This window comes from Taudactylus pleione, unplaced genomic scaffold, assembly GCF_031769625.1.
Source record: "Taudactylus pleione unplaced genomic scaffold, aTauple2 ptg000016l, whole genome shotgun sequence".
Lineage (NCBI taxonomy): Eukaryota > Metazoa > Chordata > Amphibia > Anura > Myobatrachidae > Taudactylus > Taudactylus pleione.
In genome coordinates, this window is record NW_028284418.1 from 34,000,590 (window position 1) to 34,025,896 (window position 25,307).

General features: G+C 41.1%; 1 protein-coding gene across 9 annotated transcripts in view; it reads left to right on the plus strand.

The window, feature by feature from the left end:
• The window catches only part of GBF1 (golgi brefeldin A resistant guanine nucleotide exchange factor 1), a 262,887-nt gene extending 237,917 nt beyond the window's left edge, over positions 1–24,970 (plus strand). For 6 of the 9 annotated variants that reach the window (XM_088475614.1, XM_088475615.1, XM_088475618.1 and 3 more), the window contains 8 exons: positions 9,159–9,364; positions 10,480–10,630; positions 15,392–15,522; positions 17,298–17,399; positions 18,639–18,752; positions 19,812–19,989; positions 20,565–20,702; positions 23,398–24,970. In XM_088475614.1, the coding sequence (XP_088331740.1) occupies positions 9,159–9,364; positions 10,480–10,630; positions 15,392–15,522; positions 17,298–17,399; positions 18,639–18,752; positions 19,812–19,989; positions 20,565–20,702; positions 23,398–23,675 (1,298 nt within the window). In that variant the 3' untranslated portion in view covers positions 23,676–24,970. The remainder of the gene's footprint in view (positions 1–9,158; positions 9,365–10,479; positions 10,631–15,391; positions 15,523–17,297; positions 17,400–18,638; positions 18,753–19,811; positions 19,990–20,564; positions 20,703–23,397) is intronic. The other 3 variants (XM_088475616.1, XM_088475617.1, XM_088475621.1) reach the window with 1 other exon arrangement.
• The last annotated feature ends 337 nt before the right edge of the window (positions 24,971–25,307 follow it).

A 25,307-nucleotide genomic window follows, 5' to 3' on the forward strand; every position in this document is an offset into this window, starting at 1 on the left:
ACAAAATATCTGATATCGAAGGCAGACTCCGTCGAAATAATGTGAGAACTGTGGAGCTTCCTGAGAAGAGGAGGGTTCCGCCCCTGAAGCTTTCCTTGAAAAGTGGCTCATCGATTTCTATGGCAGAGATTCCTTCTCAGCCCAATTTGCAGTGGAGCGGGCACACCGTGTCCCTCCTAGACCTTTGCCTCCCGGTGCTCCTCCACGCACATTTATTGCTAGACTCCTACATTACCAAGATTGAGACACTATTCTCAAGTTAGTACGTATTAAAGGTCCATTGGAATGGAATGGAGTTAAAACTTCTATTTTTCCAGATTTTGCGGTGGAGGTACAAAAGGACAGAGCAAGCTTTCTCCCTATTAAACGTCGCCTCCGTGAACTAAATCTATCATATGCAATGCTTTTCCCCTCTAAGCTACGGGTGGTGGCGGATGGGGAGACCAAGTTCTTTGCTTCCCCAAAAGAGGCGGCGGCTTGGCTGGATCGTAGATCACCTGGTCTCCGGCAATTGGAACCAGAGTGATTATGAATAGTATATAATTTTGTGAATATATATCTATATTGCTGTTGGAATCGATGATCTCAGATATAATATGTTAATTCATTGATTGCAATATATACAATATGTAGGCACTGGATATTTATGATCGCTTATGGAGGATAGTATTCAATATACTTTTGCTATAAAATCACTTTGTCAGTTCATTTAAGTTTAAGTGAATATGGTACTGTTGCTTTAATATTATTTTTATACTGGGGAGCCCATCATGTTCTTTGGTGGTCATTAGCATCCATTGCTCCTATTACTCTCAGCTTGTTTTGGCTATTACAGTAATTGTTTTGCTGGGTGGGTTGTGTTACTATTAGTTTGTAGGGGGGAGAGTTAAATGTTTAGGGATCCAAGTATGCCTTGGTTGGGTTGGTGTACAGGGTGGCGGGGATTTGGGAGAGATTTATTTCCTCTTTTTTTTATTTTTATTCAATATTATTTTTATGTTTGGTAAAGTGATGTAGTGTATTGCCGTATTGACTATATATATTCGTTCTGTCAGTTTGAACAATGTCTCTAGTGGATTGCTGGGGGATATCCTGAAGCTCTTTTTACTTCCCTATCTATGACTAAAATATTGACTTGGAATGTGAGGGGTATTAATGATAGGATAAAATGTTCCTTAGTACTTAGACATTGCGACACTATGGATCAGAGATTACCTGTCTTAAAGAAACGCACCTGGTGGGTGGGAAACTTTTATCGCTTAAGAGACCATGGGTGGGTTGGGCGTTTCATTCCCCATTTACTTCCTCTTCTAGGGGAGTGTCTATTCTTATAAGTAAAACAGTCCCATTTGTCTGTAATACCGTTAAGATTGACCCTGGAGGGCGTTATGTTTTCTTAGATTGTAGCATTCATTCATTTAATATATTTATTTTAGCAGTATATATTCCTCCACCCTTCTCATATGAGGTTTTGAAGCGTGCTGCTTCTGTGTCTTGGTGACTTCAAAAATGTACTAAATCCTGCTATGGATAGGTGGCGTGAATCCTCTACTTGTCACGTCCCATCAGGTAGAGGGCTGGCAAATTATGTGGCGGATATTGTCTGGATTGACCCCTGGCGTGAGAAACATCCAAATACACACCAATATTCCTGTTTTTCCCATTCCCACAATTCTTTTTCCAGAATCGACTTGGCCCTGGTCTCCAGAAACCTGTTGCCCTGCATTTCTGGTATAGAGTACAAGGCTAGGGGTATATCTGATCATTCCCCGCTATTCTTGCAGTTAGATATAAAAATAGATAGGGGTCAGCATTTTTGGAAGCTACATCCCTCCTGGTTATTGCAAATGGGGGCGGGGTCTGAACTGGAGGCGGCATGGCAGGGCTACTTTGCCGATAACATGGGTTCTGATCCCATTGATATGATATGGAATGCATTCAAGGCCTTTATGCGAGGATTACTGATAGAGGGTGGCAGAGCTGAAACTATTCTATAGGAAAAGGGAACTTGAATTGGAAACCAAATGCCGAGCTTTAGAGATGGCATATTTGGTGGATAAGCTAGAATCCTCCAGGGTATCCTGGTTACATACTCAAAAAGAATGGACTACTCATTTACAGGACCGGACTAGCTGTCGACTATTATTTACTTCACATTCCAGATATTTTCAAAGTGACAGGTCAGGTAGCTATCTAGCGCACTTGGTTAACTCAGACAGACCTAGTGACACTATTGCTAAGTTGAGATCAGCTGATGGCTTGGTAGTTGATACAACCCCTGAATTAGCGGATGTGTTCCTGAAATTTTTTAAGAATGTCTACTCATCTGATTTAAAATGTAGCCAGGCAGAACTGCGGAATTATGTAAATGATGCCAAGCTTCCTATCCTTACTAATGAGGCCAGGGACATATTGGAGGCCCCTATCACTATTGAGGAGATCAACATAGCTATTAAATCATTTCCGAGTGGCAAAGCTCCCGGAATTTATGGTATTCCCCTTGAAGTTTATAGAAAACATGCATTATTTTTTGCTCCCATATTATTAGACCTATTTAAAGCTTTGTTTGAGGAAGGGATCTTCCCTGCCTCCATGTCTGAGGCGGTGATAATGGTACTTCCGAAGCCTGGAAAAGATCCCCTATTTCCAGAGTCATATAGACCGATATCCCTGATATCCACCGACGCTAAAATTCTGGCCAAACTCCTGTCTATGCGACTTAATAGAGTTATTGCTACTATAGTTCATCCAGACCAGACAGGATTTATGCCCGGGAAATCCACTTCTGAGAATCTGAGGAGGTTATTTACACATCTACAGATCTCCCATGGTGATGAATCATCTTCAGTTGTAGTGTCACTGGATGCGGCTAAAGCCTTCGATTCCATAGCATGGCAGTTCTTATGGGAAGTTATGCGAGCATTCGGGATAGGTCCACGCTTCATTAAATGGGTCCAGTTGCTATATATGGCCCCTAGTGCACGGATCTCAATAAATGGTTATGTTTCACCTTCCTTCCATTTATCTAGGGGAACGAGACAGGGTTGCCCCTTATCTCCAGTCCTATTTGCTTTGGCAATGGAACCGCTGGCGTGTGTACTGCGATCCCATCCTGATATAGTGGGTCTTCAGGTAGACAATAGAAATTACACTGTGGCCTTATACGCAGATGACCTTTTATTGTTTTTGGCTGACTATGCTCTCTCCATGACGGCGGTGCTCCAGGTTATTACAGCCTTCGGTATATACTATGGACTAAAGATTAATTGGGGGAAATCCCACATACTTCCACTTATGGGGTCCCCTCCCGCATCTCCCAATATACCTCTTCCCCTTCAATGGGTAGACCGCTTTAAGTATTTGGGAATCTGGGTTACTAATTCTCTGCAGGATTATATTTCTCTGAATATCCAACCATTATTGGAATATCTCCGAATGAAATCTCACACCTGGGTTAAACTGCCTTTGACACTGACTGGTAGAGTTAATTTGGTAAAAATGATCGTGCAGCCTAAATTCCTATATGTATTCCAACAATCTCCTATTTATATACCACTATCCATATTTAGAAAACTAAACAGTTTGATTTCCTCTCTGGCCTGGATGAACAAGCGTCCTAGGATTCAATTGAATACTCTAACTAGATCCAGGAATTTGGGGGGACTCTCTCTCCCCCATTTTAGATTATATTATTTTGCATCTCAGTTGGCGCATTTGAGATTATGGCTGCAGGGTGGCCCGGTGGGTGACTTGATATGTGTAATGGTTTCCCAGGCTTCGCCGGGACACTCCCCCCTACAGGCACTACTTGCGGAGGGATACTCTAAAAAAGATCCTCCTATGTTTTATCAAGCAATTTACATCTGGAGGCTAATTTCAAAAATGGTCAAGTATGAAGGTGTAGACCCAGACACTTCATTATGGAAATCCAAAACATTAGATGAGTTGTCTTATTTACAAACAGATAGAGTATGTGGTTCTAAAGGGTTGTTCTCTTTGGGACAATTGTATGATAATGGTATTCTTAAATCCTTTACTCAGTTGAGGGATGAATTTTGTCTGCCTAGCTCCTACTTTTACCAATATCTTCAGTTGCGACATGCGCTATCTGCTCAATTCTCGAACTCTTCACCAAATATATTAGACTCTCCTATTAAAAAGTTATTGTTGTCCACGGGGTCCTGTAAAATTATATCTAGTGTATACTCTTATCTTATGTCCGCTCATCATTGTTCGGATCTTCCTGATCTTCGGGAATGTTGGATAACTGATGTGGGTTCTGTGAGTGACGAGTCATGGAGTCTTGCCATGGGGTCTCCGAGATGCTCTACTGCATCAATTAGATTCCAACAGATACAGTTATTCATTCTGCATAGGACTTATCTCACACCTGTTAGGCTCATGAAGTTTGCTGGAAGGATAAACGATATCTGTCCTAAGTGTGCTTTATTTAGTGGTACTTTCTGGCATTTGATTTGGGAGTGTTCCGTCATAAGTACATTCTGGAACAGAGTTCTACAGACTGTGGCCACTACTGGTGTCCCTATTTCTATACTAACACCTAGTGCATGTGTTCTTGGAATAATACCTTATGATATTTTGGATAAATATACTACCCAATACGTTATTAATCTGTGCACATTGGCAAAAGTTGGCATAGCTAGATCATGGTTGGCTTCTACGGGACCTGAATATGTGACGTGGAAATCACTTGTTAATTCTACGGTGATGCATGAGAAATATATGTATATCTCACGAAAGTCTGAGTCTTAAGTTTGAGAAGACATGGAATAAATGGCTTCAATCTAGGTTCTATGAGATACCCAGTAACTCATAGTTGGCTCCTGATCCATATTATGCTTTAATAGGTCATTGTAAGTCTCTGATTGATGCTCCTTTGTGAAGTTATCTATTATGCGGCAATATCAATAATAATAACAATAACACTATTTTTAAGTGTGTTAAGTACATCACATTTGTAAACTGTTATTAGTTAGTATGTATGTTTAAGATTAATATATGTTTATATACATATCTATATTCTGGTTTTTTATTTGCTCAAACAAATGGAAACAGATCTATACTCTAGCTCTTTGTATATGTCTGATAATATAGATGCTATATGATATGTATACAAGATATTTACATGTTAAGCTGTATGTAATACAGGTTGAGTCTCCCATATCCAAATATTCCGAAATACGGAATATTTTTAGCATGACTGATAAAGTGAAACCTTTGCTTTCTGATGGTTCAATGTACACAAACTTTGTTTAAAGCACAAAATTATTAAAATACAGTTTAAAATAACCTTCAGGCTGTGGGTATAGGGTGTATATGAAACATAAATTTCATGTATGTACACAAACTTTTTTTGATGCACAAAATTATTAAAAATAATTTATAAAATGACCTGCAGGCTGCCTGTATAAGGTGTATATAGAACATAAATGCATTCTGTGTTTAGATTTGGGTCCCATTCCCAAGACATTTCATTATGGTATGCAATTATTCCAAAATACGGAATATTCTGTTATCCAAAATACCCCTGGTCCCAAGCATTTTGGATATGGGAGACTCAACCTGTATATGCTTGTATGTTATGTCTTAAAACTAAAATAAAAAAATTTACTCAATTTAAAATAACCTAACCTCCCTGGGGGTGTGCCTGTTTATCGACGGCCGGTATCCTGTCGTCAACATATTCATTACATCCTTTAGAATGTAAGCTCTTACGAGCAGGGCCTCTACCCTCTTGTGCTTCTCCTTTACTTTCATCTACTTCTTACCCCCCACCAGGGCACCTAACACTTGGTTGCTTACGCTCTGTTGCATATCTAGGTGGTATGGTCACTAATATAGCTATATACAGTCAGGTGCATAAATATTGGGACATTGACAGAATTTTCATATTTTGGCCTCTATTCACCACCACAATAGCTTTGAAATGAAACAAACAAGATGTGCTTTAACTGCAGATTTCAGATTTAATTTGAGGGTAATTACATCCAAATCAGGTGAACGGTGTAGGAATTACAACGGTTTCTATATGTGCCTCCCACTTTTAAAGGGGCCAAAAGTAATGGGACAAACTAAACAATCCTAAATCTAACTTTCACTTTTTAATACTTTGTTGTACATCCTTTGCAGGCAATTACAGCCCGAAGTCTGGAACGCATAGACATCACCAGACGCTGGGTTTCATCCCTGGTGATGCTCTGCCAGGCCTCTACTGCAAATGTCTTCAGTTCCTGCTTGTTCTTGGGGCATTTTCCCTTCAGTTTTGTCTTCATCAAGTGAAATGCATGCTCAATCAGATTCAGGTCAGGGGATTGACTTGGCCATTGCATAACAGTCCACTCTTTAGCCTTAAAAAACTCTTTGGTTGCTTTTGCAGTATGCTTCGGGTCATTGTCCATCTGCACTGTGAAGCGCCGTCCAATGAGTTCTGAAGCATTTGACTGAATATGAGCATATAATATTGCCCGAAACACTTCAAAATTCATTCTGATGCTTTTGTCTGCAGTCACATCATCAATAAATACAAGGGAACCAGTTCAATTGGCAGCCATACATGCCCATGCCATGACACTACCACCACCATGCTTCACTGATGAGGTGGTATGTTTTGGATCATGAGCAGTTCCTTTCCTTCTCCATACTCTTCTCTTCCCATAACTCTGGTACAAGTTGATCTTTGTCTCATCTGTCCATAGAATGTTGTTCTAGAACTGTAATGGCTTTTTTAGATGTTGTTTGGCAAACTCTAATCTGGTCTTCCTGTTTTTGTGGCTCACCAATGGTTTGCATCTTGTGGTGAACCCTCTATATTCACTCTTGTGAAGTCTTCTCTTGATTGTTGACTTTGACACATATACACCTACCTCCTGGAGAGTGTTCTTGATTTGGCCAACTGTTGTGAAGGGGTTTTTCTTCACCAGGGAAATAATTCTTCTGTCATCCACCACAGTTGTTTTCCGTGGTCTTCCGGGTCTTTGGGTGTTGCTGAGCTCTCCGGTGCGTTCTTTCTTTTTAAGAATGTTCCAAACAGTTGATTTGGCCACACCTAATGTTTTTGCTATCTCTCTGATGGATTTGTTTTGATTTTTCAGCCTAATGATGGCTTGCTTCACTGATAGTGACAGCTCTTTGGATCTCATATTGAGAGTCGACAACAACTGATTCCAAATGCAAATGTCACACCTAGAATCAACTCCAGACCTTTACCTGCTTAATTGATAATGAAATAATGAGGGAATAGCCCACACCTGTCCATGAAATAGCTTTTCAGTTGATAGTCCCATTACTTTTGGCCCCTTAAAAAGTGGGAGGCACATATAGAAACCGTTGTAATTCCTACACCGTTCACCTGATTTGGATGTAAATACCCTCAAATTAAATCTGAAAGTCTGCAATTAAAGCACATCTTGTTTGTTTCATTTCAAAGCCATTATGGTGGTGAATAGAGGCCACAATATGGAAATTCTGTCAATGTCCCAATATTTATGCACCTGACTATATATTATCCATGTCCTTGTCCTATATTGTATTGTAAGTCACTTATCAAAGTATTTGTTTGCGTACTTTGTAAGGCGCTGCGGAACACTTGTGGCGCCATATAAATAAAGGATAATAATAATAATAAACCCGCACCAATCTGGTTTGCCAAAACGGGCACATTTAAACTCACAAAGCACTCCACATAGGCAAATCACATTTTTACGATCCGCTATTACCTAAAACACGTGCACTTTAGGGGTTTGCAAACTGTAACACATCATATGCAGCTATAGTTCTCAACCTCCAAACTGCAGTTAATGGGGCAGATGTATGAAGCTCTGGAAAGTAATAAAGTGCAGAGTGATAAATGACCAACCAATCAGCTCCTAACTGACATGTCACAGGCTGTGTTTGAAAAATGACAGTTGTGAGCTGATAGGTTGGTCGTTTACCACTCTACACTTTATCACTTCCCAGAGCTTCATGCATCTGCCCCAATAAATCTTGCGGTGTGACTCTGTGGTCGTTTAGTTACTGATCAAATCTATATCAGTCTGCGTAATAATGTCTTGGGTTTGTGCATTATCCAAAATGCTTTTCAATCTCCGATGAATTAAACAATTCTGTAAGGATCATGTGTAATATTACTTTAAGTAGAAGTATCCCTTTATAGTGATCTTTCTCTGACAGTACTTCTATATATGCCTTCCCTCTGAAAAAATGCTTGTATAAAGTGTTATCACAATGTGCATTGTGTTACAATGGATTGGCTGCTGCCTTGTTATTGTATGTATTGCATTGGATTGGAAGCGTTGCAGCTCTATATTTGGAGGAAGGAATACAGTTTGTAGAGTAAGCTTGTATTTATAAAGGTTCGTAAACAAAGCCTTATTTTGTTTATATACGGGGGCAGCACAACCATTTTCCCTGTTTAGATTCTTGCATAAAGAAACCTAAAGCCAGAGAACTATTTTGACAGAAGAGATAACGTTTGTCCTTCCTACAGTATATCACAGACAACTACTTTACAGATCAGTGCTGTTCTAAAATCCCATTCAGTAGAACCCTGATAAAGTAGTACAAACCACAAAACCGAGAAGTTGACATTTCACCTTGTTCAGGATGATGTACAGTACACCACTGTAACCAGTTCTATGCAGGTGGAACACTGTACAGGTGTTACTGAGAAGTTCAGATCTAGATTATCTTCCTTTGCATTAGATCAGAGGTTCTCAAACTCGGTCCTCAGGACCCCACACAGGTCACGTTTTCCAGGTCACCCATTAAGCATACAGGTGTATTCATTACTCACTGATATATTTTAAAAGATCCACAGGTGGAGCTAATTATATCACTTGTGATTCTGTGAGGAGACCTGGAAAACATGCACTGTTTGGGGTCCTGAGGACCGAGTTTGAGAACCTGTGCATTAGATCATACAGTGCTGGAAGGCAAGGACACATCTTAGTGCCAGATATACACCCTGAGATTGAACATTACCATGCTTTTTCCATCCGTGTTAATAATGATTAGCTGTAACATCCACACCGTGTTGCAGTACAGAAGTTGCAATAACGTCCTTTTAGAACTTTATAACATCCAAATAGTTTTTGTGTGTGAATGAAAAATGTCACAAAAATGTGTTGTTTATTTTAAAGGGTATAAGTCTCAAGAGAAACGAGTGAAGAGTCACAAGTATGACAGCAAAGCCAATCGTTTCAAGAAGAAAAGCAAGGAGAAGGAAAACCCAATACGTCGACCGAGGGTCTCTAACCAGCGCCAGTACCGTTCTCACAGTGACGATGAGGACGACGAGAGTGTGCCGGCCAGCTACCACACTGTGTCATTACAGGTTAGTCATGACGTAAGTATGACAGGCCTTTCCTCCTCCTTCATATCTCCCTATATGTACTGGATTACTGTCGGGAAATGAAGACTACTTGATTTCTTCAGCAACTATTTTCCATCGTCTTAAGTTGTATCATTGATTTCACTTTCAGTTAAATCTGTTACTTAGACAGATTTACTAAATTTTCAGATTTATTTCTTTTTTTCAATACATGGATGCTCGTTAACAAAGTGCAGCACTGTGGCCTTACGGCACAAATGCCGTGTTATATTGGCTAGTTTCTCGAAATCCAGTGCCAAAGACCGTGTTCTTAAGAAGAATTACCCAATATTTATTACATACGTAAAGTAACGGCCCACCCAACATGAAAGTGTTAATCTTCACATATCCACTAAGCATTCTGAAAATAAAATGGATCAACTAATTTATAAGATGCAGTGGACGGTGACATTACTGGTACCATGAATTGCGGAATGATGCTACAGGAAGAGTGATACCAGTCTCCACTTCCTCCTTTAATTATGTATACCGGCTCTTGCCTGCAGTTTTATCTGTTATATTAGATCTTAATCTGCCTCCTAAACACAAGAAGCACTGAATAGACACCTCTCTCCCAAGTGGTGGTGCCTTGTGTGTTTCTGAGGCTCGTCTTCCCTCTATGCCTGATTCTGGTGAAGGATATGGCTTCTGTCCGCTATATATACCATCACTTGGTTTCCATCTCTCTCGCTGTTTTGGGGTGAAATCTATATCCCTGGCATGTAAGTGGGTTTTCCTGCCTGGAATTACGTTTCTGCTCTCTATGTACTTCCTGTACTTGGAGGAGGATACGGCCTGTGTTCTTGTGGGACATTGTGGGTGTCATATTTGCACAATCACATATATACAATATTGCTCATTTTATCACTCTAGTTTTGAAACCAGTAAATTCCGCTTCTGAGCAACAATATCGTTTGGAAAGTGACCTTGTTAAATTTAGAATAGCGGTTTGCCTTATTGCTGTTGTAGATACCATTCTGTCTCATTAAACATCCATGTACACCTACAAAGGATGTATTTCTACATGTTTGCAAACTCTCGTTTCTCACTTCTTCACGTAGATTGCGTCACATCTCTCTGTTTACCTCTAGCTTCTCGATCTGATGCACACGCTTCACACACGGGCTGCCACAATATACAGTTCTTGGGCAGAGGAACAGCGCCATCTAGAGACTGCAGGAGAAAAGATCACAGCCGACTCAAGGACTCTGTGGTCAAACTGCTGGTGTCCTTTACTACAAGGTGAGGAACAGTGCTCAGTACTGGTGAACTTCCTCTTTGTTAAAATATTGGCTCCACTTGTATTTTAGCAAGAGATTAAATGTAGTTGAGGTATGTGATAAAAGAACATCCTCTACTAACAGGGCTTTTGAGAAGCCACAATTTATTCTCATTCCTTTGCCTTTCCTTTTTTTTTTTACATGCACACTGTAAAATAGTCTCTTTCTATGAACCTACTGTGTTGGACCTAAGCGTACTTGTTGAACCCCACCTCCTTTGACTCTGTAATTATTCATTTTCTTCTATGTAAGTATTGCGCCTCAGCACAGCTCACCTATTTATGCAAAGTTCTTTAGAATGCTTGTCACTCCTTTTACTGGATGACATGTCTATCACTTTGCCATCTGCCTGCATACTTGATGGAATGGGGGATAGAGCAGCACAGTTGCCATATTCCTGAATTATTCTACTCTCAATCACTTACTGGATCGCGTACAGCATTCTAAAGAAGGTTTCTCCATGTGTAGATTGTAGGCTTTGTGGGTCACAGTCAAGGCTGCAGCGGCTATGGGGCCCACAGCTGAGGGAGGGGGTGGGTAATCTTCCTTGTCTGTCCCATGCTTTGTTTTTTTGCCATTGGGCACGTCTGTACATGGTGTCCTTAGGTATCTTGCTATGGGGCACACAAATGACTAGTTACCCACCTGGTCACAGCCATCTCAACTATCCTAGCAACTTAATATATGTAAGGCTGTATGTATATGAGTGGCCTTATATGTAACCTATCATCGTTTCCACTTTTATAATTGATGATGGATGAAAAACATTGGTAAGTGCACATAATGTGTTGTGTAATATGCAAAAAATCTGATGCTGTGCTCTGTTAAGGTGCGTACAACACTGAGCACAAACACTGAACGAAATCAATAACCATTTCATTCAGTCCAGACTCCCTCCCTCATCCCCAAACATGTTCAACCTGACAATATCGTCAGGTTGGACAGGAGGTTCGGGCGATGAACGGCAACTACAAACGGGAGCGCGCATTGGTAGTTGCCGTTCATCGTTTTGACCCTGAAACTGAACCATTTTTTTAAACGACTGAACGATAACATCGTTATCGTTCAGTCGTCAAAAAAATCGAACCGTGTATTCACCTTTAGGGGTCATAATTTCTCCTCAGGAGGCCTAAACATTGTTTTGTATTTCTACACTCTTGGTTTTGCATTAGAATAGCTTCTTACTCCATCCAATCAAATTGCTGCTTTTTTCAGCATAGTTTAGGTTGTCTTGTTACTATTGTCAAGTAAATAAGTTTTCATATTTTTGGCATTAAAGAGCCGTACTCAATTAGCTAGTAGTTCCATACTGGGATGTCGCTGGTTACATTAACATAGACTTTACAGGTCATTTTCACCAAGTGCGCTCCCACGATCAGCACAATTCAATTGTAAACGGCAATGTGTGAGCATCACGGCATTAATGCCACTGATTCTACAGTTTGCAACCTGGGTGAAGAGTGTGAAAAAGTGGGATAATCGTAAACCCCCAAAAATTAGCAAATAACATAGCAGAACAGTGTACAACAAGGGTTCTCAATTCCAGTCCTCAAATACCACCAACATGTCGTGTTGTGGATATCTCTATTCATGCACAGGTGAGTTATTCTATGTTGCTGGGTCAGTAATTATCCCACCTGCTTCTACAGATAAATCCTCAAATCATGACTTGTTGGGAAAACGTGAGGGTTGGAGGCAACTAATACCCCTTTCAGACATACCGAGAATCCTGGGAATTTGGCCTGCCTCAGCCAACTTCCCAAGTGCCAAATTCTCGAGTTGCCGTGTATGTCAGAAAGGTACCTACTCGGGAACACGTTCCCGAGTAGCCGAGCCTTCAATCGACTAGAATTTCCCGGGACTTGAACAGGGTAATTTTCCGGGACTTATGTCTGAATGGTGCTACCCGGGAATTTGCTATTCCCGGGCTGCACCAAGCAGCTTTTACATTGAGTTGGCAGCGCAGAGAGTGACGTTGGTCTGGAAGATCTCTCAATCTCATTAACGATTCCCATCTTATTATGACATGTGGTTCCTACCTGGACGATGCGGCCGTCACTTTACAGCCATTCCCTCAACACTCCCACCCATAGACCTGCTACATGCTGGTGATTTTAGCATGAGCAAGAATAAAGGACACAGATGCATGCACAGATCAGTGAGATCTGTGCTTGCATCTGTTTGTAAAAAGATTAAAGTGTTTTAAAGAAATAAAATCTAAAATTACGTGGGGTCCCCCCCCCCCCAAAATGCACAGCCAGCACAAGACTTTTCAGAGCCAGTCCTGGTTGTGTAAAAACGGGGGACAAAAGATGTCCCCTACCCCTGTATTCAGCTGATTTTTGGAAATACAGGGACCTAGCAATTCTCACCATTGAAATCAATGGTGGGAATCGTTCATTGGCTGAGAGAGGCGGAGGCTCACCTCTCTCAGAAATGCCTGGGCTGAACTGTCATTTGGGAAGTACCATCCTTCGAGAACGGTACTTAAGTTTGTGGGTCGGGACTTGGGTTTTTTGTTTTTTAAGAAAACTCTGGATGCCTACATGGAGAAGAGGACGATTGTAGGTGAGTCATGTATGCTTTAATAAAATTCTACTTTCACAGTGTGTGGTGTGGTTATTTTAATATTTTTGTGAACTACAGGTTCCAGCGGGCCCTTAATGATGGTACTTGTGGTTCTCAAGTACTAATATGCGGGGCAGGCTTACTGAGACCTGTAGCTTTCCAGCAAAGACAATATAATTGCATCTATCTTTTACACAACACTTTACACAATCAACCCGGCGCCCACCAACCAGGTGTGCCAGGGATAGCCCTGGGCTATCAGCCCAGGCCTGGGGTGCCCTGGAGAGGGGGGGTCCCTTTATCGGGGATCTCTCCCCAGAGATCCCCGGCCTGGGCTGACTAGCAGTCAGGTGTAATGCTTTGGCCCGGGGGACCTGGTAAAATGGTTCCTCTGTCTGTGGCATTACATCCCGCTAGTAAGAGTCCAGTGCTGGTTATGGAAAATACAGGGGACCCCTACTCATTTTGTCCCCTGTATTTCCAAAACCAGGGCCGGCTAACTTAGCCCAGTGCTGGTTGTGCTAAATACAGGTGACCCCCCACATCTTTTGTCCTCTGTATTTACACAACCAGGACTGGCTCTGAAAAGTCCAGTGCTGGTTGGTCTTTTAGGGGGACACAACATAATTTTTTTTTTTTTTTTTTTTTAACACTTAACAACTTTTACACACAGATGCAGGCACGGATCTCACCAATCTGTGCATGCATCTGTGTCATAGTACATCCCACTATTTACATTTTGCAGATATATTTTTAAGATTGTCGTCAGGTGTTGGTAAGATTGCACAGTGTGTATGCACTATATAGTTGTCCGGGAGTTCAAGGGAAATCGTTGACGATATTACATCGTTTGCAAGTTGTCTAATGTGTACCCATCTTTAGTTGGATTACTTTAGTTTTAGATATATTAAGTTTCGGAAAACATTGTGCCATTCAGCGGTAGATGGCTGACGGATAGGAATGACAGAGCTAGAGTGATCAGGGTAGGAAAGTTACATTTTGCATGTCTGCATAGAGGTGGTATTGGAGGCCAAATAGATGGTTAAGCCCACTGATATATGTGTAAAGAGAAAAGAGGAGCAGGTCAAGGACAGAATTTTGTGTGACTGACCAGAAGGGGGAGGTGAGGTAGGGAGAGATGTTTGAAGGGTTGGAAGCAGTAGTGGCTCCTGTCTGGCCTGGAGTCTGTAATTGTGTGCATGCTCAGGAATGCAATCCTGCGCATAAATTTGCAACTGGGCGGCTTTTAGGGACTGCATTGTCTGTTGTGAAACTTGGGGGAGTGGCTTCCTATGGGAAAGCGCTCTCTGCTATTGCCGTCTGGACTGGCGGTTTCAGGAGGAAAAATACCTCCCCCTGGGACTGACTGTTCGGCTGTAATTACCAGCGAGCACTTCCAATGGGAAGTCACCGCCACAGCTGGGCAGTCAGTGCGGGTGGCAGATTTTTACTGGGGATGACTGGGAGAGGGGATGGGGGGGCTGCAGCCCCTAGGTAAAATCCACCACTGGTTGGAAGGGTCATTGAGCGGGATGTTAAAGTCCTCCTGGATTAAGCGATTTTATAAAGCTGCATTACCATCCATAAAAATATTGTTCTAAACCATCATCTCCCCCTAGCTTCTTTTTTTTTTTTTTTCATTATTGCCCTAAGCAAAACCGAAGGGGTCAAAGAACCCAAGCAGCAGTACTTCTTACCCGTCCCCATTGCCGTTTAATGCTAGTTAGCGAAATGATTTTGCCTGTTCTGTGTTACAGAATCGGCACAGTCCTGGGGGAAAAAAAACTGTTGCATGTAGCATCTGCTCTCTGATGGATGGGCGACCTTTAGATAATATTATCCTATGTAGTAATGCAGCCTTTAAGTTTAAACAGGATCTTTATTGCACATTTGGTGAAATAATTTTTGCTAATAACTGTAGTGTGTGGTACTGGGATTTCAGGAAATTCTTAACTAGTTAGTGTTGCTGTGCTTCTTTAATTACATTTAATTTAGCAAATACAACAATTATCTTGGCATATGTGATAAATAACAAAGCATTTGTTTCAAAAAATATCTTAAAATTCATTCCAATATAAAGGTTGTGATAAATGCAAAATCTGTCAATTTGCTTTACTGAAGTCATGAAAGCCAGATGTCTGTCATGTGATTGCAGGAATTGCCTGGCTGTGCTGTGATGCTCGGCGACAGGTCAGAATGCAGGCTCTCACCTACCTGCAGAGAGCTCTCTTAGTACATGATCTGCAGACATTGGATGCTCTTGAATGGGAAGCCTGCTTCAACAAGGTGGGAATGGTCATTTATTGATTGCTGTCCTGTCTGACATTATTGGTACACCTTGCAGTAGACTACACCAAGGATATCTTCATTTGTGAATAGGAAAAGGGAAAATTGTGAACATTATTTGTATAGATGCTTTATAACCGATTCACTGTTAATACATTTGCTGTAAGTAAAAGGTTTCCTAGACAATTAAAAATTGACATGTTTATGAACTGTCTAAGCTATGCTGCCAGAAATGTACTATAGCTGGCAACACACACACAACATGCAGTTGCTTTAACCAAAAAATATTGCAGCAGGTTTGACTCAAAATGTTGTTAAGCCGATTGCTGTGTTCTGCGTATGCATCACAGTGCGCATGCGCGAACACTTCACTGCGATCGCAATGAGTACACAAACCCATCGCAGAGCGATTGACAGGAAGTGTCGTTTGGGGGAGGTGACGGGGGTGGTCGGTGAAACACGTGTCAGTGCGTTTGAACACCGTTGCAGGGGTGTGCATAAATTGGCCACTGCGATGCCATACACAGTTTGGGCTTGCACTGCGTGTGATGAAGTTAGTAATTCCTGAGTAAGGTCAGACCTTGTGCAAGTGTGTGTGAGGCTGCGATGGTACTCGATGTTACCGATGGTCTAGCAATCTTGCTAAGTATTACGGATGTGTGTAAGGTAAGGTGGGCGTTCTCATGTTGTGCTGTGACGGCATAGCGATCGTAGAGAATTAGCATATCTTCTCAGTGAGACTGCGTGTGTAATCTCTATTGCAATCGCAGTTGCGATCCGTACTGAATCAGGCCCTCTGTTGGCCTGCGTGTGCAGTCATTTTTCAGTCTTTAGGTGACCATTTCTCTGCTGTTTTTTAAATATTTGATATTCACAGTTGATTGAGAGTCTTCATGTCCTTCCTGTAGTAGCCACTGTTGTAATAACATCTGTTCAGAGGCCTGTTTACCAGAAAGCAGTCCCTAGTAACTAAAGCATATTCATGTTACAATCTATATCTATCAGCAGGTGAACACATTTTATTTCTCGGCTACTGAGAACCTCTGTATGATGTGTATATTTTTATGCTTTGAATAGCCATACTGTATTTGCTGTCATCTGCCGGTGGCTGTTCTATAGATCTGCTTTTAAAGGGACAGTAACTTGCGTGTGCTGAGTTGTGATTAGCACAGAGAATGGTCTATAGTGGTTTAATTTAGTTCCCCCTACAAGCAGACATGAGGTTGTATCTGCATAGTCTATGCCTGCTCTCTGCCATATTTTTAGTCTTCTTTGGTTCTGGTCTTGTCCCAAATATCTCCTACTATACTATTCCACCAATGATGTCACATATATTCCTTGCCACTAGGTCACACCCCTGAAGCTGTTGTGGTGCAGAGAAGACAATTACTAACCCCTCTCCTGAATGGAGAGCTGTGCAAGCAATCTAACTGACACCGCCATGTACTGTATGCCAGAGGTTCCCACCCAACAGTTCAGGTTGTAGATATATCCATGGTTGTGCGCAGGTGGGGAAATCAAATTGAGGTTCTAATTAAGTCACCTGTGGTCAAGCAGTGGATAGCCTTAAAACCTGGACTGTTAGGGTGCCTTGAGGACAAAGTTTGGGAAACTTCTGCTGTATGCTTTTATGATGTCTTATAATAAAAATAAATTGTCCTATAATGTTTAAAATAGACAAATACTGAGGAAAATTAAAAATACATAGGGTTACAGTCCCTATAACCTTAATTTAATGAAACCTCATCTTCCATTCCCTCATCTATCTTTATTAGGTACTGTTTCCACTGTTAACTAAGTTATTAGAGAATATTAGCCCAGCTGACGTGGGCGGCATGGAGGAGACAAGGATGAGAGCATCTACCCTACTCTCCAAGGTGTGTAACACTACTGTGTCTTTCATCTGACGTGTACATATTCTTTCTTCAGTCTAAGGAGGGTATTCAATTAGGTGCAAAATGTCAGTTTATGCAGAAAAGTTTCGCCGGTGACGTAATTTCAACAGGCGAAAACTTTTCCCCGTATTTAATTCCACAGACTTTTCGCAAGTCAATGCATTGGAATAGGCGAAAAAGATTCGCCTATAAAAGCTGTCAGAAAAAAGTGCAGAATTGGGGTTTTGGGATGCAAACTAGCGGGAACCACCCTGCACCCTTGGGACAGGCCCCCAAACGTAAACTGTGCTTAAAAAAAAAGTTAAAAGCAAACTTAACACCCCAAAAAAGTATTTTCATTTTGGGGGTGGAAAAAACAAAGTTGGGGGACAAACTGAATAGCGAAATAGACTCCAGGGGGGTCCCCAAGTATGCCCCAGGTGTTTTTAAGATTGCAGGAGTTTGTGGCAGGTGGATTTTGAAAGTTTTTTTTTTTTTTTTTTTTAAACTGCACTTTTTTGCAAAACAAACAGCTAAATGCTATTTTTCACCCCTTCTGCATAGAGGCTATTTAGCAGCTATTGAGAGCATTTAAGTACCCCAAATACCTTCAGCAGGGCTATTCGGGGGTAACTATAGTGATCCCCAATGTCAGTGCATCTTTTGGGGGGTGTCAGGCTGATTTCCCCAAATCTGACAGGACTTTTCACTGGTTTCGAATTCGCCGGGTTCTTTTTTCGCTGATTTGGAATTGAATACGGGGATAAGCGGGACGATCGCCATACTTTTCCGCATGGAAAACCAGCGACGTCGGCGAAAAGTGCAGGACTTTTCGCTTCTAATTGAATATGCCCCTGAAATGTAACTTTTTTAAAATATTGGATTCCTAGACATATTACAATAGTCGTATTAGGCATTTTAAATGTATTTTATTTGTAATAGATCCTAAAAAGGTCCAAGCAGCAGAGACATGCCTCCTCCCCCTCCCAATGGTTAGGTTATGGTTCTAATGCAGTATTGCTGTAGTCAGTGATTGTTAGGGCAATGCCAGGTAATTGCTATTCTATACTGCAATACATTACTCCATTGTGACCTATATGTCAGGTCACATTTCCAATATATCTGCCTGTGTACAGTAGTTTTATACATGTGGATAGAACATAACTTTTAGTACCCCTATGGGTGTGTGTGTTTAGCTATTTGTTCCGCCTGGTGATCAGTATTTGGCCTCTTTCTCCCTAGGTCTTCCTGCAGCACTTGTCTCCTCTTCTGTCTCTTAGCACATTTGCTGCCCTGTGGCTGACCATACTGGAGTTCATGGACAAGTACATGCACGCTGGCTCCAGTGACCTACTGGTATGTTACTGCAGATGCTTTTTTGTTCTATCAAATGTAACTTCTTAGTGTATGTATGTAATAGTGATAGAATCTGAGCTCATTAATCACTGATTTGGAAGGTGTCTGTGTCTTCCCTATAATATCTGACAACAAATAAACTTTTTTTTTCTGAACTCATTTTGCACAACTAAGGATTTTTGAATGAAAGGTTGAGCTATGGCAGTCAAATTAAAATATAACACCTACAATTGGGTAAGACTTTCTTAGGTTTAAATGCGTGCATGTTTGTATATGTATGGATCTATAGATAGATAGACTTAGACAATATAGATGTCTGTGTATTTATAGATGGATATAGCGATAGATATTCCCAACCGCAACACACCTACTACAATATGTGTAGGGCTCTGTAACATTCCTGCTCACATCACTAGGCACAGGATTAGTTTATAGATGGTGTTTGTGCTGGGGAATATGGCATATCCTCTGCCTACATCTTAGTATGATCTGGTGGTGCCTGGATACAGATGCAGGTATCAGGTGTGACCTTGTGGATCAGCACTGCATTATATGTATCAAGAAACAGGGCGTGAGATTTAATAAGGGTTTGTTGTATGTAATTAGACAAAGCCGTGTATACTCCAGAGGGTTGGTAGAATAAATTCTGAAGGTTGGCAAGTACAGTATATAATTAAATTCTAGCACACATACTTTCTGCAGCACAAGAAGGAGAATAAGAATTGGAGAATACAGTGTACATTTAGCAGTATTCCTTGTCATGTAAATGGACGGTATGCTGCCCTCACACTGGGAGGGCAGGACTTGAGCAATCCCAACCATGTGTATATGGGCAGCACAATGCTAATGTGTTTGGGGAAGTTTTTTTTACTCTTCACTTGTTTTATTTTTGTGGGTTTTTTCCCACTTAAACATTGTACTAATCAAAATGTTTCTATTTGTAAAAAGAAAATCCGTCTACTCTCTGAACGTTTTTCCTTGATTGAGCATTTTCTCTTCTATTCTGCTATGAACCATTTCCATTATTTTTCTTCAACTTATCAAACCTTTCCATATCAGATGGAAGCAATACCTGAATCCTTGAAAAACATGCTGCTAGTAATGGACACGGCTGGAATATTCCACAGCGCAGACTCACGGACTGGATACTCCGATCTGTGGGAGATCACGTGGGAGAGGATAGATTGCTTCCTGCCTCGGCTAAGAGAGGAGCTTTTCAAACAGACAGTAATACAGGGTATGAGTCACTTTCCAGTATCCCAACTACCATTGCTCACAGTGCCATGAAACTTAATGCAATTTTGTATACTGTAAATGATTTCAGGGACTAGTGCTCAGGCGGGCGCAGAAGGAAGCAAATGTGTAATGTCCATTTTTTGTTTAGTCCAGTGGTTCCCAAACTGTATGCCATGGCACCCTGGGGTGCCTCGGGACACTTCCCTGGGGTGCCTCAGGTTGGTTGTCCAGCACCAAATCAAATTATTTATGGTCAATGTAATGTAAATATGTGGATAAACAGAAGCGCAAACCAGTCCCCATCACATAACTGAACCTATGACAGGTAAGAACAATTTACTTCACTTTACTAATTTACAAAAATCATTTTCTGAATTTCTCAGTAACAAACTTTTGGCCCAGGGGTGCTGTGAAAACAATGCTAATACTCTAGGGTGCCGTTTGGGAACCACTGGTCTAGGCAATACTTGTAAACCACCTTCCTCCCAAGATACTAGTAACTAGATGCATCTGATTTTGTTACATTTTGCTTTAATGTGACATTCATCCTCACATATAATAGAGGTGTTGTTTCAGATCCACCTCATGTAGCTGCAACAGAACCACATCCTCAGAAAACACTAGCAGCACCCACTCTTGTTTCTGCTGCCACGGAGTCCCGGCCTGTGCAACAGCCAGTGCACCCTGAGAGAGCAGCTGAGCAAGGACCCTGTGGTAAGGAAGAATGGTCACCAATCAAATAAAAATATCTGCGCTTATCCTCGATCAATAATATGTCCTACAGGTTGAGCCTCCCATATACAAATATTCCAAAATACAGATATCTTTTTTTTTTTTAGCATGTCTGAGATAGTAAAACCTTTGCTTTCTGATGGTTCAATGTACACAAACTTTGTTTAAGGCACAAAATTATTAAAAATATTTTATAAAATAACCTTCAGGCTGTGTGTATAAGGTGTATATGAAACACAAATACATTTCTCCTTCATTAATGCTGGGGGACACTGGACCATGGGGTTGTAGTTGGGACTGCAAGGAGCTGGCACTTAATTAACTCTCTAACTGTAACTCTAACCTCCCCTCTGCACCCCATGACCTCAGTGTAGTATAAGTGCCTTAGGAGAGAGGCACGATTTGGGAGGGCTGCTCTGCAGCCCCTTGTAGTGAGTATATTTTGTTTTATTTGTAACTTTTTTTATTATTATTTATTTCTAGTAAGGTGCCTGTGCGCTGCCTTATAGCAGCACACAGGCTAAGTTCAGAGGCTGGCGGGAGCGCGGCTTGCCACTTACATCCGGGACAGGGGGAAGGGCGCACTACCCAATGGCACCCTTCCCTTGCCTGGGTACAGGGACAGAGCAAGCCTTCACTATTTTAGAGGGTGCGGGCGGGCGCGCTGTCCCGGCTGGTGGACACCATCTTGCCAGGCTGAAGAGAAGCGGTCCCTTCGGGAGGCGCGCCCTCGCACAGGCAGCCCGTTGGGGCATACCAGGTGTTTTCCATACTGCAGGGGGGAGTACACTTCAGAGCAGAATAATTTTGTATGTATAAGCACATATACAGTGGTGGCCAAAATTGCGGACACTTTTTGAAGTTTGAATGTTTTTCAACTTCGAATGCTTATAAAAACTGTTTCACTTCACGCAGTGCAATGATTCATTTATCAAATGAAAGGAAATTTAATGCTGAATTCAACACAATAAACAGAGGTCAAATATTTGCATTACAAGGGAAGTTATGCAGTGAAATCAACACTTAGGATAAAAATCCCTGTGTACTTACGATGTTACTGTGCTATCAGTATTTCGTTGGGTATCCTTTATTTTTCAAGACAGCAGCACAGCGATGTGTCATTGAGCCAACCAATGTTTGGAGCTCTTCTTTTTTTATGTGGTACCATGAGACAATTATAGCCTCAATTAATTGTCTTTTATTGGATGGACGCCTCAGATGTACCAGTTTTTTCGAACAGAACCACAAATGTTCTATGGGTTTCAGGTCTGGGCTGTTTCCTGGCCATCCCAGCACCATTCTCCTTGAACCCCTTTTTGCATATATGTGCAGTGTGGCAGAGAGCTGAATCCTGCTGTGAAAAAAAATGTGGCATTATCTGGAAAAAGATCCCTGATAGAAGGTAGAAGTTTTGGTTGTAGGATGGTGTCAATGTGCTTTCTGCTGTTCAGTGTGCCATCTATGACATAAAGGCGGCCTACAGCATCTGCTGTCATACATGCCCAGATCATAACACTTGTAGGATTCTTTGTTGTCGCTTGGATAAAATCTGGATGTACCTCGATATCTTAGTTTTGTCACTCCATATCACTTGATTCCACTGACCTTCTGTCCGTGCAATGTGTTCTTTTGCCCACTGTATTCGTTTCTATCGCTGCTTTTTATTCAGCAATGGCTTTTTTCGGGGAATCCTACCTTTTAGGCCAACCTCCGTTAGTCTTCTCCGTACCGTTCTTGCACTGACAAACACTAGTTGCACTCAGTTTACTGCTAATGGCCGCAGATAACATCCATCTGTCCCTGACGCAAATTCGTTTTACTCTCCTATCATCAACAGCTGTTTTGCACTTTTTCCGGCCTTTTCCTTCTTTGTTATGTATAGATTGTGTTTCCTGATGGCGTAAACAAAACTTTCGTACTCCTGATGTCACATTCCCACCAATTTCTCTCGCAATTGCTGCATACGAAAGACCATTTTCACTTAACACCACAATCCTGGATCACGTCGCTGTGCTGCTGTCTTGAAAAATAAAGGATACCCAACGAAATACTGATAGGGTGAAAATCCCTGTGTAATTATGATGTTACTGTCCTAAGTGTTGTTTTCACGGCATAACTTCCCTTGTAGTGCAAATATTTGACCTCTGTTTATTGTGTTGAATTCAGCATTAAATTTCCTTCATTTGATAAATGAATCATAGCACTGCGTGAAGTGAAACAGTTTTTATAAGCAGTCTAAGTTGATAAACATTCAAATTTTAAAATGTGTCTCCAATTTTGGCCACCAGTGTATATGTATATATAATACATAGGGGGAAATTTAATTAGCCGTGGTAATTTACCGCAGCTAATTGATCCCCTGAGGGCTATTCATTTAGCCCTGAAGCCGGCAGTCATTAGGGATTTTTTTTTTTTTTTAAATCCCAGATAAGTAGCCTCGTTTTCGCGATCGCAGCCGCTAAAACACACAGTATCTGTGATAAGGTCGTGGACCTATGTGTATTTGCCCGAAAACTGATCATTTTTGCGAATAAAACGGGATCAAATTGAATTGCACAAAGGCAAAAAAATGCAGCAAGTCCTGTTTTATGCTCCCAAATAATAATCAGTGCTAATTGAATTCACCCCATAGTGGTAATATCTTGGTAACAACTGTTCCTTTTTGTGTGTCACTCAGATGCAGAGTCTACAAACCCAGGCCTAACTACAATTCCAGTCCATGGGTCTCTCCCTTCCTGTACTCCACTGAGGATAAGCCCGGTCACAGAGATGCTTCCTCCTATAACACAGTCTCCTCTCATCTTACACCCCCTTACATCCCCTTTACAAGTTGGAGTTCCACCAATGTCGCTGCCAATCATCCTCAATCCTGCTTTAATAGAGGCTACCTCCCCTGTTCCTCTTCTGTCCACTCCTCGACCCACTGAAACATTGTCTATCTCTGAGGTCAACTGATCCACTGTTATGAACAATGCCTGATTTACTTGTGAACTTGTAGTGGTGCTGGCATGGAATTCAGTTGCCATTTTTATTTAAAGAACATAACTAGAAGATCTAAACCAATGAAACACAATTACAGTGGCTGGTTTCTGGAATAAGCAAACGTCTCATTATAGCCTGACAAGCTGACTAGCCATGTTGACCATCAATCAAGCAATTCTAATAAACTCTGTACACTGTAAAGACATTTTATAATAGAAATATTAAACGACAATATGGGTTGATATGAAAAATATGTTGTTACATTGTAGGGATATTCATCTAGCCCCTACTCCTTATTTTACATGAATGTGAGAGCCATTGGTTGTGTTCAGGACATTCCCTATATGAAATGTGTTGAATATTTCTCATATACGTATATTTGTGTCTTTGTGTTGTTTAGAGACCTGCACCTTATGGTAATGCTTTGCCTGTCCTATTGGTTAGACTGTTAACACCAAAGGAAGCACAGATGCTTTATTACTAATTGCAGTGTAACCAAGTTCCATTTCCTACAAGACAGACTTACCTATCACTATTTAATAACAGTGCTATAATATGGGCCAGTATAGTTTTAAACAACGCCATTTTAAAAAATATTCCTGTAGCATTCAATTATTTATCACACATCAGATTTGAATCTTTATCAAAGTAGGGCATGCTGGGAGTTGTAGTTTAACAGCTGACAGTCGCATAAGCCAGTTTGTGTGGTCATATTTACTGGGAGGAGATGTGTGCTAGGGATGAAATGCATTGGTTTAAGCATAGTAAACATTGCACATATATTTGGCAGAACAATTTAATTTAAATTCAGAATCTTCCCTATACTGCTAAATTATTCAATGTTTGCACAGACTGACATTTAAATACAATGTTGTCATTTTATTTTAATCTACTTGTGAAACAGTTGTCACCCAAATTCTTCTGTTTTATTATTTGTCTATTTGCTGTTGCTTGTAGCTGGAGTCTGTTTTCATCCAGGAGGATAAATCACATTTCCTCTAATAGACTGAATTAAAACATTTATTCTCCCTTTTTTTTTTTTTTTCCTTTGACTCCATATTATTTTTCTTTTATTATGTTTAGCACTAAGAAAACTGCACGTTGTGCTTGATTGTCTCTCCTGTGTTTTTATTTTATGGCTGCTCATACTGAAGTCCAAAGCAGAAAAGAAATGTAATTTTAGAAAATACAGATGCACAGATAATGTATATAACATACAAGATTCAAAGTTTTTATCATGTAATAAAGTCAGTGTATGTTTAATGTAATGTTCATCTGTTCAATGAAGGCTAGTTTTTATTTATGAAATTAACTTTTTGCTTTTAGGATTTTCACTTTCTACTTCAGGGTCCATAGGGGGTCCACAGGGTTGACCTTGGGGGGTATAGGTTGGGAACCAAATCCGGGCACCACGCAGTTAAAGCTTTTAGTTCCCAGGATGCACTGGGTCCACTCTCCCTATAACCCCACCCCCAAGCCAGAGGCACCTCAGTTTAAGTTGGTGCCCGGCCGGAGTCGGGTCACCGTTAGCGCAGGGGGAGCTGATTAGCAGCCCCTAAGCTTATTTTATTTTTTTAGGGACAAAGTTTTTTCCATGGACTTTGG